The sequence below is a fragment of the Apis mellifera genome, linkage group LG9 (assembly GCF_003254395.2).
Source record: "Apis mellifera strain DH4 linkage group LG9, Amel_HAv3.1, whole genome shotgun sequence".
NCBI classification, from domain to species: Eukaryota; Metazoa; Arthropoda; class Insecta; order Hymenoptera; family Apidae; genus Apis; species Apis mellifera.
The window spans coordinates 7,471,830-7,488,597 of record NC_037646.1 but is presented as its reverse complement, the minus strand read 5'-3'; the positions used below and the strand labels follow the sequence as shown (position 1 = coordinate 7,488,597).

The 16,768-nt window shown below is 23.8% G+C and overlaps 4 protein-coding genes and 1 long non-coding RNA gene across 10 annotated transcripts; 2 read left to right on the top strand and 3 right to left on the bottom strand.

The window, feature by feature from the left end:
* The first annotated feature begins 519 nt into the window (after nt 1–519).
* B-gluc1 (beta-1,3-glucan recognition protein 1) lies at nt 520–5,564 on the top strand. Of its 4 annotated transcripts, XM_016913842.2 has the most exons (11): nt 520–845; nt 1,573–1,800; nt 1,896–2,119; nt 2,209–2,345; nt 2,423–2,586; nt 2,870–3,201; nt 3,412–3,513; nt 3,613–4,259; nt 4,374–4,431; nt 4,628–4,753; nt 5,542–5,564. In XM_016913842.2, exons 1-8 carry the CDS (start codon nt 698–700, stop codon nt 3,712–3,714), a joined length of 1,437 nt encoding a protein of 478 aa, XP_016769331.2. In that variant the 5' UTR covers nt 520–697; the 3' UTR covers nt 3,715–4,259; nt 4,374–4,431; nt 4,628–4,753; nt 5,542–5,564.
* LOC107964975 lies at nt 3,828–4,432 on the bottom strand. The gene is made up of 2 exons (XM_016914007.2): nt 4,301–4,432; nt 3,828–4,199 (listed from the first exon to the last, which is right to left on the bottom strand). Exons 1-2 carry the CDS (start codon nt 4,334–4,336, stop codon nt 3,828–3,830), a joined length of 408 nt encoding a protein of 135 aa, XP_016769496.1. The 5' UTR covers nt 4,337–4,432.
* On the bottom strand, nt 5,492–5,830 carry LOC107964976. Its single transcript, XR_001704245.2, has 2 exons — nt 5,663–5,830; nt 5,492–5,578 (listed from the first exon to the last, which is right to left on the bottom strand). It is a non-coding gene; the product is annotated as an uncharacterized LOC107964976 (long non-coding RNA).
* Nucleotides 5,831–6,267: 437 nt separating this feature from the next.
* On the top strand, nt 6,268–7,808 carry LOC724583. Of its 3 annotated transcripts, XM_006561672.3 has the most exons (4): nt 6,270–6,407; nt 6,518–6,641; nt 6,920–7,032; nt 7,291–7,808. In XM_006561672.3, the coding sequence occupies exons 2-4, from the start codon at nt 6,624–6,626 to the stop codon at nt 7,406–7,408; spliced, it is 249 nt and encodes an 82-aa protein (XP_006561735.1). In that variant the 5' UTR covers nt 6,270–6,407; nt 6,518–6,623; the 3' UTR covers nt 7,409–7,808. The 3 variants fall into 3 exon arrangements, with proteins under 3 accessions (XP_026298824.1, XP_006561735.1, XP_026298825.1); XM_026443039.1 differs by lacking the exon at nt 6,518–6,641 and having other exon boundaries at nt 6,268–6,407; XM_026443040.1 differs by having other exon boundaries at nt 6,402–6,641.
* LOC724440 (calcium-transporting ATPase type 2C member 1) lies at nt 7,639–16,137 on the bottom strand. Its single transcript, XM_001120297.5, has 16 exons — nt 15,658–16,137; nt 14,151–14,490; nt 12,178–12,378; nt 12,005–12,094; nt 11,815–11,912; nt 11,183–11,441; nt 10,766–11,102; nt 10,287–10,675; nt 10,044–10,200; nt 9,810–9,980; nt 9,414–9,729; nt 9,155–9,340; nt 8,925–9,072; nt 8,751–8,846; nt 8,538–8,679; nt 7,639–8,454 (listed from the first exon to the last, which is right to left on the bottom strand). Exons 2-16 carry the CDS (start codon nt 14,259–14,261, stop codon nt 8,321–8,323), a joined length of 2,835 nt encoding a protein of 944 aa, XP_001120297.2. The 5' UTR covers nt 14,262–14,490; nt 15,658–16,137; the 3' UTR covers nt 7,639–8,320.
* Nucleotides 16,138–16,768: the final 631 nt, after the last annotated feature.

The following is a 16,768-nucleotide window of genomic DNA, read 5'->3' as shown; positions in this document are numbered from 1 at the left end:
TAATGAATTACTTAGTGAATAATTTTCTCGTTAAAAAAATTCTTTATATTTTATAAAACATTGGAAAACTTATCTATATTGCAATATATTATATTATTATTTATTTGTCAAATATATAAATTCATTTAAAATAAGAAATAAAACAAATTATATTATATTATAATACTATAATAATATGTTATATTATATTTTATATCAATTGTTTGTTTCATAAAAGAAATTGAAAATTCAAAAAAATTGACATAATAATCAATAATTTTATTCAATAATTTTTATTTCTCTATTCTCTTATAATAATTAATAATATCAAAATAAATTTCTATTATAAAACTCAATAAAATATAAAAAATTATTTCTTAATTTTTTAAAAAATCAATTTTTTTAATGTAACATAAGATAATAAGATATAAAATAAAATCATTAAAAATATTTATGAAAAGGAAAATACATTGACAAGTAATCAATATATGAATAATTTTTCTTTTATTCGAGTTAATAAATATTTTTCGTAATCAATCAAAGAAAAATTGAATCGCAATAAAACTGTGGAGAATTATTTCTGAAAGATAAACATTAATAATATAACTATATATATATATACATATTTATATTGAAACCTGTTTTATAAAACATTAGACTGGTATCTTCTTTCTCAGTATCATTCGAACTAGCGGTAGTATTATTAAACGTGCGCATCATGAAAATTCTTTTCATGACGAATTGTTTTATTGTTATTATTATTTCATTGTTTAGCATAGCAATTCAAGAAAATCTTGCACAATATGTTCCTCCAACACCAAGTGTAGAACCTCTCTATCCGGTAGGATTACGAATGTCTATTGCTGGTAAGTAGAATTCCTTTATGTTATTTTTTATTTATTTTTTTAATATTATTTTATACAGTTCTATTATTTGGAATTTAATTTTATTATTTTTTTTTTTAATAAAATTATTAGTAAAGAAAATAATAATTATAGAATAGCGAGAAGAATGAAGAAATATTTTTATTTATTTAGAATAGAATTTTTTTATCTAAAAAATAATATTTAAAAGAAAAATAGAAATGATACAAATAATACAATAATAATGAATATGATTATAACAATAATTATAGTATAATATTGCAATCTTAAAAATTTGTTAATTTTGTTGTTAGTTTTGAGGAATAAAAATATATACAAAAATTATATTTATTTTGTTCATTGAAACATAAATAAATATTATTTATATACTTATTGAATAAAAATTTTCATTGAAATTTATTTACGTAAATGTAAAATAAAAATTAAATTAAATAAGGAAAATAAAAATAAAATTCTACAAGGAAAAGAATTCGATACGTAATATTAATTTATGGAAATATAATTGTATTTATATAATTGTATAGTAATATAATTGTATTCTATAAAAATCAATTAAAACAAAATATTATTATATAATAATACAATATAATAATTTATAAATATTTATACAAGAATCTATGTTTAATATAATATTTAAAATAATTAAAGTATTCAATAATTAAATTATTTTTATAAACATAAAAAATTTTACGATTTTTTTTCTGTTTAGATGAGGCTGGCATCAGTTTAGTCGCTTATCATGTAAAATTTAACGATGATTTCTACAGTCTCGAAGCAGGAACTATTGCCAGAGACATTATAAAACCACGTAATGGTTATTGGGTATATGAGGATCGATCTACAAGATTGAAACTAGGGGACATAATTTATTATTGGATTCATGTAGTTTATAATGGTCTTGGTTATAATCTACTTGATCAAAAACACGTAGTTAATGGTCAGTTTAAAATGAAAGAAGTGATTTTTGTATAAATCGATTTTGGTGAACTGATTTTTGAATGACAATTATATCGATTGCTTTTTTTCTTTCAGAATTCTATAATTATGATGGTTCACCACATTCGAACGGGAAAATAAGTCTTGAAAATAAAATTGATACTTGTATAGCATCTTCGCAAACTAAAATATTTGAAAGTAATTCGAAAAATCAACTACTGAATACGCGAATCTGCCCAGGTCAATTGATTTTTGAAGAAAATTTCGATTCTCTTAATACGACACGTTGGACGATTCTTGAACGCTTTGCAGGCCCTCCTGTAAGACAGAACGCAATATTTTAAAAACATGTTATAAAATAAAAAATTTAATTCAATAATAAAATAGTTTTTTCATCATTTCATTTTAGAGTTATGAATTCGTTATATACATGAATAATATCGACAACGTGAAAGTTAAAGATGGTATTTTGCATATTGAACCAACTTTGACCAATGAGAAGTATGGACCAGACTTTATTCGAACCAATAATCTGACTTTGGAAAAGTAAAAATTGATTACAAAATTAATTATAACAAAGTATAATAATATTCATACTAAAAATCTTTTTAATATTTTTTCAGATGTACAGAAATGATTGAAAACGAATGCAAACGATTCGCATTTGGATCATATATTTTACCTCCTGTGATATCAGGACGATTAAATACTAAATCATCCTTTAATTTTCAATATGGTCGCATTCAAATTCGTGCTAAATTGCCTCGTGGTGATTGGTTATTTCCTTGTGAGTTTTATTCTGTAAATAATCATTTATTTTACTTATTCACATACATAATTCCAAATGTATTGAAACAAATAATATTTCTTTTCTGATTAGAGTTATAAAAAAAAAAAATGCTAGAGATAATGTAATTTTTTTTTAATTCTAATTAGGAAAAAAAATTTTCATGTAAATCACTTTCTATTACATATGAATTAAATATATAATTCTATATATTTTGAATCATTATCATCAATATTGTTTAATAAAATCAAATTTTAATAAATAATTTGTTATTTTATTTCAGTGATTACCTTGGAAAGTACAGATATGTGTACAAAAAATTCATCGATTTATTGTGACATTATAATAGTTCACTCAAACGGAAATTCTGTCCTTATGTCACAAGATGGAAACGATTTAAGCGGGCATTTTCTTCTAGGGGGTGCTCATGCAACAGATATAAATTCACATGTTCCGCATGATAATAAATTAAATCTTCCCAAAAAAAAATCAGAAACTTTATGGTCAGACGAATATCACGTGTACGATTTAGAATGGAAACCTAATCAAATCATAGTTAAAGTTGATGGAGTAGAATATGGCCAACAAAATGTACCGGGATTGTACGATATTCCGGTTAGTAATAATTATCTGATAATAAATGACAAATATTATTTTAAAATTCTTATTCTTATTTTAAAATTCCATTTCATTTTCCACAGATATTTTCTTTCATACAATAGAATAACATTATTTTAAATACATCATTGATTTATTAATAATTGATATTATTAGCAATTTTGATTTAAATGATTTATTATACGACGCGTTCTATATTTTTTGTAGGTTTATATTAATATCGGTTTAGCCGTAGGAGGTCACACTATCTTTCCAGATAATTGCATCAGCAATAACTATGTAAAACCTTGGAGAAATGTCGGATCGAAGGTAGTTCTATTTAAGCAATTTGATTTTTTTTTTTTTTTTTACCAAAAAAAAACTATTTAACAAAAATGTACATCTTAAACACAATATTACTGATTGTAGGCACTTTACCACTTCCACTTAGCAGAAAAGGATTGGATAAAATCTTGGAGAGTGAGCGATACCGGTTTACACGTTGATTATATTAAAATCTGGGCAGTTTAACTTTTTCTTCCATTTTTAATTCAAAAACTTAATCACTTCTTAATATATTATCCTTAATTATATTTACATTTCTTCTTCGTTCATATAAATTAATAAAATAAAATACATAAGAATCAAAAAGATGGTGGTGGTGGTACCAACACGGAAGGAGGTAACGGTTGTCGATAAGATACGTCATCTGGATGAAAACCGGAACCCAGTAATTCGATCAACCACTGACCCCGATAGCCATAACGTCTTTGATAATCAAGCGAGGCTCGAGGCCCGTCTTCTGGTCTAAATTCGAACATCATCTTTTTTCTAGTATCCGGAGAAGCTATAATTCTTAGAAAAGTTTCTACACCGTTTCTTGGCCATTCCCAAAATCTTCCATTAGTCCACAATGTTCGAAGCATAGCTGTCCATCTTGAAGGGAACATATCGAACGGAAGTGTTCTAGCAACTCGGGTTGAAATAGTTCCACTGCACTCGACGATTATGCACAGCTGTACATGTAATAAAAGAAACGAATAAAATGGTTTGCTCGCGGTAAATTTTGGGTAAATGTATGTCATGATCATATAAATATGATCGTAAGTCCACTTACTGCACAGAATATTGCTAATGTGTGACTCGTGCGCATTTCTTTTTTTTTTCTTTTTTATTAAACCTCTACGCAGGAACACAGAGAAAGTAATCCCATTGTTCATAGTGTCCGCCAACCTTTATGTCTTCTGGGTGAGTGACAATTTCGTGTATGGAATACATTTTAACTTTTTCGTGATAGAATTGTCAATCGTTGGCAAAGACGTAGCACGTAGATTTTTCAAATGATTCGCGCCACATTGTTCGACATCAGTTTTCTTTACTTTCACTAATTGCATTACGCCATATCACTATAATATACCAGATGATTTCTTTTCTATATGTATAGTCACCTTTGGAAGCGCAGTTAGTTGATATTCCACGCTTGTCCCGTTCTCGTCGTACCACGCTACCGACAACGTGATCCTACGTGACCAACTCGAGGAGGAATAACATGGACTACACACGTAATTTGGTACTTAGAGCTGGTAGAAATTTTTTTAGATAGTTATAGTTAGCAGAAAAATTTACTTCTTTTTGATCTTTTGTATAGTAAATATATAATTTTGCATAATTTTTGTAATTTCCCTTATTAAGTTATATGAATAATTGTAACACGTTCAAAATGAATGATTTTTGAAAATACAAATGCAAAATTGAGATTTCATAGTATCTTACGAACGAAATTTTTTTATATTTGAATATAATGTTATTTTTACTTCGAAAAAGAAAGGAATAAATTATGTTTATGCATGAAATGTTTTATAATTAGCAAAGTATCGTAAATAATATAAATGAGCTTGAGAACGATTAAAATTATGTATGTCGCTCATTATTTTTGTATTTTTTTTTCTAACAAATAATAAAATATATCAAAAATTTTAACATAACATAATAGTAAACTTAATAAAAAAGATACAAAATTATAATTAAAATAATAATAAAATATTTATATATATATGCAAATAAATATTATGAATTTTATATTCATATATGCAATTTTAAAAAATCATATTTATTGAATATATTCAATATATAAAAAAAAATAATAATTCGAATAATTATAAAAAAAATATGTATTTATATAAATATATATAGTATATTATTCTATGTGTATAGATTAAAATTAAATTACACTGATAAATTTTTCTACATTATAGGTAATTTCGATTTTTCTTGTTCTATTATTTAACACTAATAAAAACGTATCAGATGCACTCAACATATACTTATTTATTCATGATTTTCTTCAATATAACATAGCAGGAATACCACTTTTCCACGAGGTAAGTTTAATATTCTGTGAAACAGAAAATTGTTATTTTAAAATTTAAAAAAAAAAAGAAAAAGAAAAAGAATATAAAAATAAGTATATAAAATTTACTTGCATTAAATAATTATATAATAATCATTATATAGAAAACACAGTGGGATTTCGATCCAGAAGTTGGAAAGCAAAGACGAGTTAAATACGAGGAGGAAAATGGTCACCATGGAGAACTTGCAATAGCGAAATTAGGTATGGGAATCGGATACAAAGAACCATGGGCAGAGCCTGCACAAAAACTGATAAAAAACTCCTAATCTGTAAAAAACCAATAAAAATTATCTTAGTATATGTAAAATTTTTAAATTAATTGTAAAAAAAAATAATTTGTAAAAAAGTAAATGTAAAAGTGTTTTTATTAAATAAGTTGGATGATATCTTAAATAAATTATGTATTGTATATATATTAAATAATGTTACATTAAATAACGTTATATTGTTACATTAAATAACGTCATTTTGAATATCTTTTAATTATTTTTTTCGTCCAATTATACATGGATTATTTTTTTTTTTTAAATTCAGAAACAATATATATATATATAGATACATGATACATTCATAATTTTATATATTAATTCAAGTCAAGATGTTGTTTAAGGATTAATTATATTTTATTCAAAAATCTATAATTTTTCTTTTCAACTTTTTCAATAATTTACGATTTTCAATAAATTTTATTTGTAAGATTGCATCATTGTAACTCCAAGAAGTGCAAAGTACAAAATATCCTGTTCGACTTTCACTTGATAAAAGATGAAGTGGGGAGAGAATGGAGAATTATAACGGATATCAGAATAAGGTAAGTAAAGACGAAATCAGAAAAACAGAGACTGACTGTATGGATTGTCGTGTTGCATCTTTCCTGACGTATTTTTTAAATTAAATTAATCTGTGTTTTTTTTTCTTCAGTGAAAAAAATATCAAAATAAAAATCACACGTATATTTGGCGTTATATTTAGTGATTTTTCAGAATTTTCTATTGAAAGTATTTGTGTACACCTTGCAATCATTAAAATGACAAAATACACTTATGTAAGTATATAATAATAAATAAAAATAAATATACGAATAAAAAATATATCAAATTAAAATGTATTGAAAAGAATATAAGGAATATGATAATTCTAATTAAAATAGATCTCAAAATTATTTCTTGATCTATATATAATATATATGTCATATAAAATGATACTCTTTTTTTTTTTCGTACTATTTATTATGAAACATTTAATAGATTCATCTAAAGTATATGCTGAATGTAGGACATTTTTTTTATTTCGACATACTAATATTAATTAAACTACTTTCAGTGGACGACCGTGATCTTTGCAACGGTAATCATCACTTTTTTATTTGGATTAATCATCGAAACCACAGCGACGATAGCTCAACCAAAGGCACCTAATTTTCAGTATTTTGAACGGTAAGAAATTAAAAAACATACAAAGAGTATAAAGTTATGTTTAAAGTATATAAAAAATGAAGTGAGAATTTGTTATACAACAATTATAAAAAAGATTATAAGTTCCTTATATACATGTTAAATTACAATTAATATACAAGTTAAATTGATATAAAATGTATTAAGAAATATATTAAAAAAACAATTGTTTAAAGCCATGAAACACAATTTTTTGATGAAAAAAAAATTACAATATTATAATAAATACCTGATTCACAGGCCTAAATATCGCTATCCATATTATGATGAAAATGGTAGAGGAAAATTACTCTATGGCTATGGAGGACCAGAATTATATCAATACAAAACTTATAGTGGTCTTGAAGGTATCCATTAAAATTAAAACAACAAGGAGCATTAAATTATAAATTATATATGAACAAATAAAAATTAATGATCGTTAGTGAAATGATGTGACATAATACATAGACGATTTTGTTTCCGATTACAAGAAAATAATTGTATTTTATATTATAATAATTGTTAAGTAATAATAACATATTATACATATTTTCAATTTTTTATTATAATTATATTTTTTCTTGTCATCAGAAACATGTTATGGAATTAAAGAACATTACAAGATTGTTTATTCTTTTAATTATAACCAATTGTATTTTTAAATGCAATCGATCGATATGCTTAATTATGTCGTAAATATATGTTTCTTCTTCACGGATTATTATTTTTATTATTAGACACTGCGATCTATAATTATCGCGAAAAAAACAAATAAATATATTTATCTTAAGAGATAAATATTTTCATTAATGATATTTATCAATAAGATGAATGAAAAAATGTGTTATATATTAGAATATTATGATTAATCAAGACAAAAATTACTATAAATACGATTACGAGTAATATTATTAAAATCGATCGTCTACGAAAAATTAGTGGAATGTGCATAGCATTTCTAGAATCTATGACATGTCTAATACAATCATTGTAAGGACGAGAAATGGTTAAATTCTAAGTCTAAAAATCTGATATCGTACATCAGAAAAGTCAGAAAAATTTGCAAAGATTAAAAAACGCAGTCATTTTAAATCTTAGTTAAATGCGCTTGATTAGATGCACAAATGTTTGTTTCGTGATAAGTGCATATACAAGTTTACAAGTATATAAGCATAATCGATATATATCGAGATAATGTTGATAAACCAATCTACTACTCGCATAATGTGTGTTGGGTATTTTATTCCAAATGATCCTTGTCCGCCTTATCTTCGGCAGACTGTAACTGTCATACAAAATCCATCTCAGATTTATTATAATATTGTGTACCTGCTCGCCGTCTGAATAGTTGTCTCTCTATAAATTTCTTTATCTCGCTAATTATGAAAACACTTGATGTGAGTGCGACGAGAAACAAGATATCTATCAAAATTATAGAAAGAAATATTTTAAAAATTTCGAATTTAAAAATAATAAATTTTAAAGATTTATCTTAAAATACATACCTATAGCTGAAAGAGCTTCAGTTTGAAAAACTCGTTGTAATGGTGGAAAATAGATCACTAACATTTGTCCTATTACTGACAATGCTACGGCTACCAGGAACATTTTGTTACTCCATAAACCAATAGTAAATATTGATTTGGTCTAAAATATTTGTTACATTTAATAAATAAAAAATATATATTGTAATATTGCATAATTTTATTATTTTTTACCTGTGATCTGCAACTTAGAGCATTGAACATATCGAAAAAAACAAAACATGTAAATGTCATGGTTGTATCTCTTGCAGTATTACCATCAGTTCTCATCTAATAGAAATAAAATACAAAAAAACATAGAATTAAAAAATTTATAAAAAAAATAATACTTTTTATTATAAAATTTACCTCTTTATTATAAACCCATAAAGTACCAATAATAATAATAGTAGCTGATAATAATACATTAATAATAAGATGTCGCGTAATCATTGGTTCTTTTATATTACGTGGTTTTTGTTTTAATACATCTTTATCAACTGGTTCAACACCAAGACTATAAAAAATAATTGTATATATATATATACATAAATATTATAATATGATTTATTAAAAAAATTTTATTATTCTTAGATTACCTTTGAGCAGGTGGTCCATCCATAATAATATTTATCCAAAGAATTTGCATTGCATTTAAAGGATTTGCAATACCCATTAAAGTAGCAAGTGCAATTAAAGATAGAGCAGCTATACTAGTACTCAATTGAAATCTTAAAAAATTTCGTATATTATGAAAAATTCCTTTTCCTTCCTCAATTGCAGCACTATAACATATTCACAATTAAAAATGAATAAAAATAAAAAATATTGGGGATTAAAGAAAAAATTAATATTTACATGATAGTTTCAAAATCATCATCTACTAAAATCATATCTGCAGCTTCTTTACAAACATCAGTACCATTTTTACCCATTGCTATGCCTATATCTGCTTTTTTCAAAGCAACTCCATCATTAACACCATCACCCGTCATGCCTACTATATTTCCTTCCCTTTGTAAAGCTTTTACAATAGCCAATTTATGTTTAGGTGTAACCCGATAAAATACACTAACGTTATTGATACATTGTTCTAATTGATGTTCGGACATCAAATCAATCTCATCTCCAGAAATTAGCCGTGAATGAAGTACATCTAATCCAATCATACTTGCTAAAATAAGAAAATAAATACAATATAATAATGTTTCATATATTTTTATGAACTATGAAAAATTCGATGAATTTATATACCAATTGCAGATGCAGTTTCTTTAGCATCACCTGTAACCATTTTAACTTTAACTCCACTATTTATCAGAGTCGTTATAGATTCACGAACGTGTGGTCGTGGAGGATCGCATATACCAATAAGACCAACATACATTAAATCTTGTAATGATTTTCCACGTGCTAATCCAATTACTGTAAATATATTAAAAAATATTAGATAAAAGAATTAAAATTATCATCAATATTAAAATATACCTCTTAATCCTTGCTGCCCAATTTCATAAGCTTCTGTCAAAAATTCTTCATCTTTTTTTTGATTTAAAGAGTATTCTTGACCATTGACAGAATATTTAGTACATAACGGTAATATCTTATCCAAAGCACCTTTTACAAAATATATTTCTTGCTTATTCTATAACACATATGAAAAAATATATAAAATGTAATAAATATTAATTTTTAATAAATGATATTAAATAATTAAGAAATGTATTTTACTTCTCCATATTTCGGTGTACACTTCACAGCCATCATTTTTTGCTCAGATGAAAATGGATATTCTTGTAATCGCAAATATTTATCAGAAATTCCATACATTCCATATTTCATTGCTAATGCTATTAATGCACCTTCTGTTGGCTGACCAAGTAAAGTATCATTTTGTATTATAGCATTATTGCAAACACATCCTACTTCCAACATATTACTAATAGCATTGCGTGCAAGGTTCATATTATCACATTTTCGAATTCGTACGTCTCCTTTATCATTATAACCAGTTCCAGTAATATCAGCAATATATCCTTCTGATGTCACTAAAATTGTTGCAGTCATTTCATTCTTTGTAATGGTACCTGTTTTATCGGAGCATATCACATTTACGCAACCTACATATTTAATAACATAATAATTATATATCTTGATTAAATTTTATAAACATTATAACAATTATATAACTGTATTGTATATATTCATACCGAGTGTTTCTACTGTTGGTAATTTCTTTACAATGGCTTTTCTCTTAACCATTCTCATAACACCCAATGCTAAAGTTACAGTCACAACAATAGGCAAACCCTCTGGTATAGCTGCCACTGCCAAACTTACACTGATAGTAAGCATTTCAAGTAAAGCTTTGCCTTGGATCCAGCCAAGAAGCATAATAATACCAATAATGCAAAATGAATAAAAAGATAATTGAGTGCCCAAAATATGCATACTTCTTTGAAGTGGTGTTTTTGGAGCTTCTTCTGCTTGCATCATTGAAAAAACTTCTCCAAATTCACTTTTTTCTCCTGTATTTACTACTATACCCTACAGAATATTTTTAATATTTTTATAAATTATTGTAGACATTATAAATACTGAAATTTATTTGTCATAATAGAACTTACTTTTCCATTGCCACAACGTACTAATGTACCCATAAATGCAATATTTCTCTTTGTTGTTAATCCATTAGCTTTAAGTAATGGAGCTGTTGACTTTTGTGCTGGTTCAGTTTCTCCAGTAAAACTACTTTCATCAATTGCTAAATCTATTGCTTCAAATATCCTGACATCTGCAGGTACTCTATCACCAATATTTAAATAAACTACATCACCAGGAACTAAATTGCGAGCAAGAAATGTTTCTACGCGGCTTTCTCGTAAACTGTAAAAAAATATTAAAAATATTATATTACCATTAAAATTGTTTAACATTAAAATATTCTAATATATTATAACAATAAATAGGTCTAACTTCCATCCTCAACCTAGAACTGTGCATCTTTAAAATTGAATATTTTAAATAAATGTTGCAGGGAAAGAAATTTCACCTTATTGATCTATTGATTGGAATTGGATACTACATCTTCTTTTTTAAGAAAGTAAAGTAATACTCCATACAAAGGGTTAATATATCCTCCAAAGACCATATTTCTAGGAGAAATATTAATTTAAATAAATGCTACCAACAATTTTTAATTATACTTGACATAACTTTTATCTAATAAATATTTAATGAATAATCAAAATTTATTTACCAGTGACAAGTTGGTGGCACCAATTTATTTAATTCTTCTAAGGATTTTTCAGAACGGTATTCTTGTACAAATGCAACTGTCACTACTATTATGATAGCCTAAAAAAATATATAATTTATGAATATAATGCCTATTAAAAAATAACTTAAAAACTATTTAATTAATAATAAAATTATTATAAAATACTTACCACTGTAATACTGACAGCATCATCAAATTGCCTCATACATACACTAACAAAGGCAGAAGCAAGAAGTAACAGAATTAGAGGATTTTTAAACTAAAAAAAAAAAAAAAGAAAAGACATATTTAATTACATAAGTTAATATTAATATACAAAGATAAATATATAAATATTTCTACCTGTTCAAGATATTTTTTCCATGTTGGTTCTTGTTCCTTAACACTAAACTCATTAAATCCAACTAATTGTTTTCGGTGGTCTGCTTCTTGCCACCAAAGACCTGTTCTTATATCAACATGCAACCTAGCTGCAACTTCTTCAGCACCAAGACTGGCTGCTTCAGCTGTTGTTAACCACATTACTGAAGTTTTTTCTTTATCCTTAAAAAAATAACAATTTTCTTAAACAATAATTTCTCTGTTTTTTGTCATTAATTTTTAAGATGTATATAACGAGTTCCTAACCTTTATCAAGAACTTTCATTCATTTTAAAACAATAGACAATAATATTAATAAAATTAGATGCATTATTTTTCAATATTTACTTTAAAAATATACGAAATTTCAATGTATATATTAACAATATTCATGATACATTATTCAATCTATCTAAAAATCTTTCACATTTTTACAACTTATCAAATAAGTCATCAATATATTCAATATTAAAAATGTACAAATTAATTTTAATAATATTTTGCTTTAATTTTAATATTTCTTGACTATACATAATGAAAACAACAGTAAATTAATCAATTTATTCACATTTTATAAATATAAAATAAAATACTTAATGTCACATTTACATGTATATTACATGTAATTTATATCATGACGTGTAAGTATTAGTATTATCTTATATCGAGTGATATGATGAGATTATATCAAGATATTTGTATAAATATAAAAAAATAAAAGAATGTACATTAAAACATATGAAACATATAAAGGATGTATTTTAAACATAAAAAAAATTATTACTAATATTTAAGAAATATTTTTTCAAAAATAATTTTATCTCTCAAAGTAGAAACATTAACAAATTTTTATAAATTTTATGACAAAATTTATAAAATTTTTAAAATTTAATCATTGAAAAATTGATATGTTAAAATTACGATATGAGTTTGAAATATATCGTGAATTTGTGCAATAAAACAGAAAATAAATAAAAATCTTTATTTTCTTCTACAATATATAAATATAATTATAAATTGTTATCTAAATTAAAATAAAAGTATAATTTAAATATTTTTTAATTTTTTACTTTTTACTTTTAATTATAACAACTTTTTAGTCTATTAATTTATAATTTTCTATCTTTATTGATTGTATTCAAAAAACCAATTCAAAAAATCATCCAAAAAATTATTGAATTCTAAATCGATAAGTAAAATTTATGTTGTATGGCTGTAAGAATTATTAATATGAAATAGAATTTACAAAAATAATATAATTTTAATTATTTTTTGCAAAAAAAATTTCTACAACATTAATTTTAAAATATTCTAAATTGCAAATATTTCTCATTCTACGATTATCGATCCGTTTTTCTTAGAATGCACAAGGTCATATTGCTACACTTATTACCTTAGTTAAGTCAACATATTTAGAAAATTTCCTGTCTATACTACTTTTGTATACTTTTCGAAACACTGTATGACATGTATATTATATATATATATATGTACATATATATTCAATACAATAAAAGAATTTTTGACATATAGATATTATATTAACAACAAACAAAATTTTATTTATAAATAAAATCATAACAATATTAGTCCCAGCAGATACTATTGGTAGAGTAAGCATTCGATCGATACCGAAACATTTGAAGACGCTACAATTGCAATAAACTTTTCATACTAAATAACATATATATATATATATATATACACATATACATATACATATAATATGTGTATATATATATATATATACACATATACATGTATATGCATATAATATACGCATGTATTCCAAATATTTATTTATTTTACAATTTATACAGCTTTTATAATTAGTTTAACTTACTTATAAGTCTTAAATTCAATTAATTATTATTATTATTATTAAATAGTCAAAGAAAAATTGTTTAAGTATTTAATACTCGAATAATTATATAATAATTTAAAATTATTTTTACCTCTTTTACCGGTGCATTTTTATTACGTTCCTTGTCAGTAGCTGCAGCAGCAGTATCAAGTTCATTATCTTCGAAAAGTTTTTCGTATTTATTACTTGCTGTGTCTTTCATTTCTTCTAAGCAACGTTTCGTTCTTCCTTTTTAAATATATGAACTTTTTAATTGGCAAATATAAAGTCACAATTGTATTCGTTGCTTATTATAATATTAAATTCCTGTTACGATAGGATTTTACGATATTTTGAATAAAATACGATATTTTGAATAATAAATTATCAGTCCAGTTTTACAAGTCGTTTTCAAAAAAAACGAACATACAGTTCATGATCCAAATAAATTCCTGTCAAAATGTAATAACATAAAATATACATGTATATATTGATATAATATATATATAAATATATATTATATTATGTTTATATAGAAATTAAATACTGTCGATTTTCCATTTACACAAAGGTCAAGCAAATAAATTTCTAACGATTTTTAATTCAAATATATTAAAAAAATAGTAAAAAAAAATTATTTTTATAAATTTATTGAAATATATATATAAATAATATATATAATAATATATATAAATATATAAATATATAAATATATAAATATATATATATATATATATATATATATATATATATATATATATATATATAAATAAGTCTAGATTAATTATTGAAGAATTTGATAAATTCGAAAAATTTAGATTATTATATAATATGAATATGATTAATTTTAAATATTAGTTTCATTAAAAAATCTAAAACTATTACTATTGCGATATCGATATTTTTTTTGATAAATATATAATATTATTTATTTTTATTTCTAATAAGCAATTAAAATGCAATGTTATTTTAAATATTTTTTTTAATCAAAAATTAATCTAAAAGAAAAATGAAAAAAAATAATTTTAACAATTACTACTAACCTACTTTCAAATTAAACCAAAGATAACATCATCGATTTTCTAAAGAAATAAGTATAGATAGTATTCTCATGATTATTTTACATAAAAATATTAAATGTCTAATTTGATTTACATTACAAAATTAATTTAAATAATATTTATCGGAAGGAATAATATTAATTATATGTAATTAATTTGTGTTATTAATATATAGTAATCAAAATAATTTATTCGATAAATAAAAATAATATATTTAGTTTCGAAAAAAACATTGCAGTACTTTTAATAAATATTATACACGTGGTATTATAAAATGTTAAATAAAATCTTTCTGATTATTTAATAAAAAAATAATAAAAACTAAATAAAAAATGTGTATGATTTTATTGAAATACATTGATAATTGATTGAAATAAAATTGAATTGTTTCATTTCATTTGATATAATGAACTTAAGTAATGTATAATCAAACAAGCATATAACTACACAGTATTATTACAAATCGATAATAGAGGTTCCTTTTGAATGAGTACACATAAACGAATATAAATCTTTATATTTTCAAAAATATGAATAAAAAGATAAATGAATACGTACAAACGTATCTTATCCTTAAGGATTGCAAAATCCTTTTAATATCCGAGGCATGTCGAAGGATCTAGTCCCGATGTGTTGGCAAGTGAAACACATAATAAATTGCTCATAAATTACTAATTCCGGATAATTATATTGCTTTTGAAGCTTCGTTTCGATTGAATTAATAGTTTTGTCTTCAAAGAATTATTTATATATTTATAAAAAAAGATCACTACAAATACAATGTTCGATTGATGTATAACTATTGAATGACAAAGTGACAAGTAGTAGCGAGAACGAGCAGCGCTACTTACCGTACCCTGTTGGTACTGTGCTCAAAATGCAGCTATATAAATGTGCATGTGTCATGCACATATACATTCACACCTTGTTATGTGATAAAAGTAGAACAGATTGTGTCGATCCAGCGTACGACGACCTTAAATTGCTACACTTCCAAATTCGTATATTTCTGCCGAATTTAATTATACTGGAGTATATTTATATTTTCAACGTGTATAAAATAAAATAATATATTGATAATTATGTATGTACAATCACTTGTAATGTTAAATATAAAATAATTTCAATATTGTTCACATGAATTAAAAAATCAATATTAAGTATATTGTCCAATGAATATAATTTTAGATTCTTATTTCTTAGTTTTTCATTACGTGAGTTAAATACAGTACATGAAAATTTAATAATTAATAATTATTGATGTTAAATCTAATTAATAAAGATTTACTGATTAGACTAAAGATATTTTAAAACATAATAGTGACAGAAAACAAAAAATATATATAGAATTACATGCAAGTGAAACGATAGAACTGGTTATTTAATTTTCCCGCTTATCACGTTGGTATAATATATAGAATATTGTATTTAATTGGACCATATAATTTATTAATACTTAACAATAATCTACATTATAATAAAATACTTTTTTAGTTGCTTAAAGAGAATTTTATATAGAATATAAATATATTTAATCTTATTTTTCTTCTTATTTGAAACATAATAAAACATAATGTGATTATCAAGTTAAAAATTGATAATGAAATATAATAAAATAATTAAAAGTTCAAAATATTTCTAAATATTGCATATATCATTTCTTGCATTC

Coding starts and splice junctions, on each gene's coding strand:
- B-gluc1 (XM_016913842.2), top strand. CDS start 698: ATGAAAATTCTTTTCATGACGAATTGTTTTATTGTTATTATTATTTCA. Junction 1,801..1,895: donor TCAAAAACACGTAGTTAATG/GTCAGTTTAAAA, acceptor TTTTTCTTTCAG/AATTCTATAATTATGATGGT. Junction 3,202..3,411: donor CGGGATTGTACGATATTCCG/GTTAGTAATAAT, acceptor TATTTTTTGTAG/GTTTATATTAATATCGGTTT.
- LOC107964975 (XM_016914007.2), bottom strand. CDS start 4,336: ATGCGCACGAGTCACACATTAGCAATATTCTGTGCA. Junction 4,200..4,300: donor CATTAGCAATATTCTGTGCA/GTAAGTGGACTT, acceptor TTACATGTACAG/CTGTGCATAATCGTCGAGTG.
- LOC724583 (XM_026443039.1), top strand. CDS start 6,378: ATGGAGAATTATAACGGATATCAGAATAAG. Junction 6,408..6,919: donor ATAACGGATATCAGAATAAG/GTAAGTAAAGAC, acceptor AACTACTTTCAG/TGGACGACCGTGATCTTTGC. Junction 7,033..7,290: donor AATTTTCAGTATTTTGAACG/GTAAGAAATTAA, acceptor CCTGATTCACAG/GCCTAAATATCGCTATCCAT.
- LOC724440 (XM_001120297.5), bottom strand. CDS start 14,261: ATGAAAGACACAGCAAGTAATAAATACGAAAAACTTTTCGAAGATAAT. Junction 9,073..9,154: donor GATGGACCACCTGCTCAAAG/GTAATCTAAGAA, acceptor TATTTTTTATAG/TCTTGGTGTTGAACCAGTTG. Junction 8,847..8,924: donor TATGGGTTTATAATAAAGAG/GTAAATTTTATA, acceptor TATTTCTATTAG/ATGAGAACTGATGGTAATAC.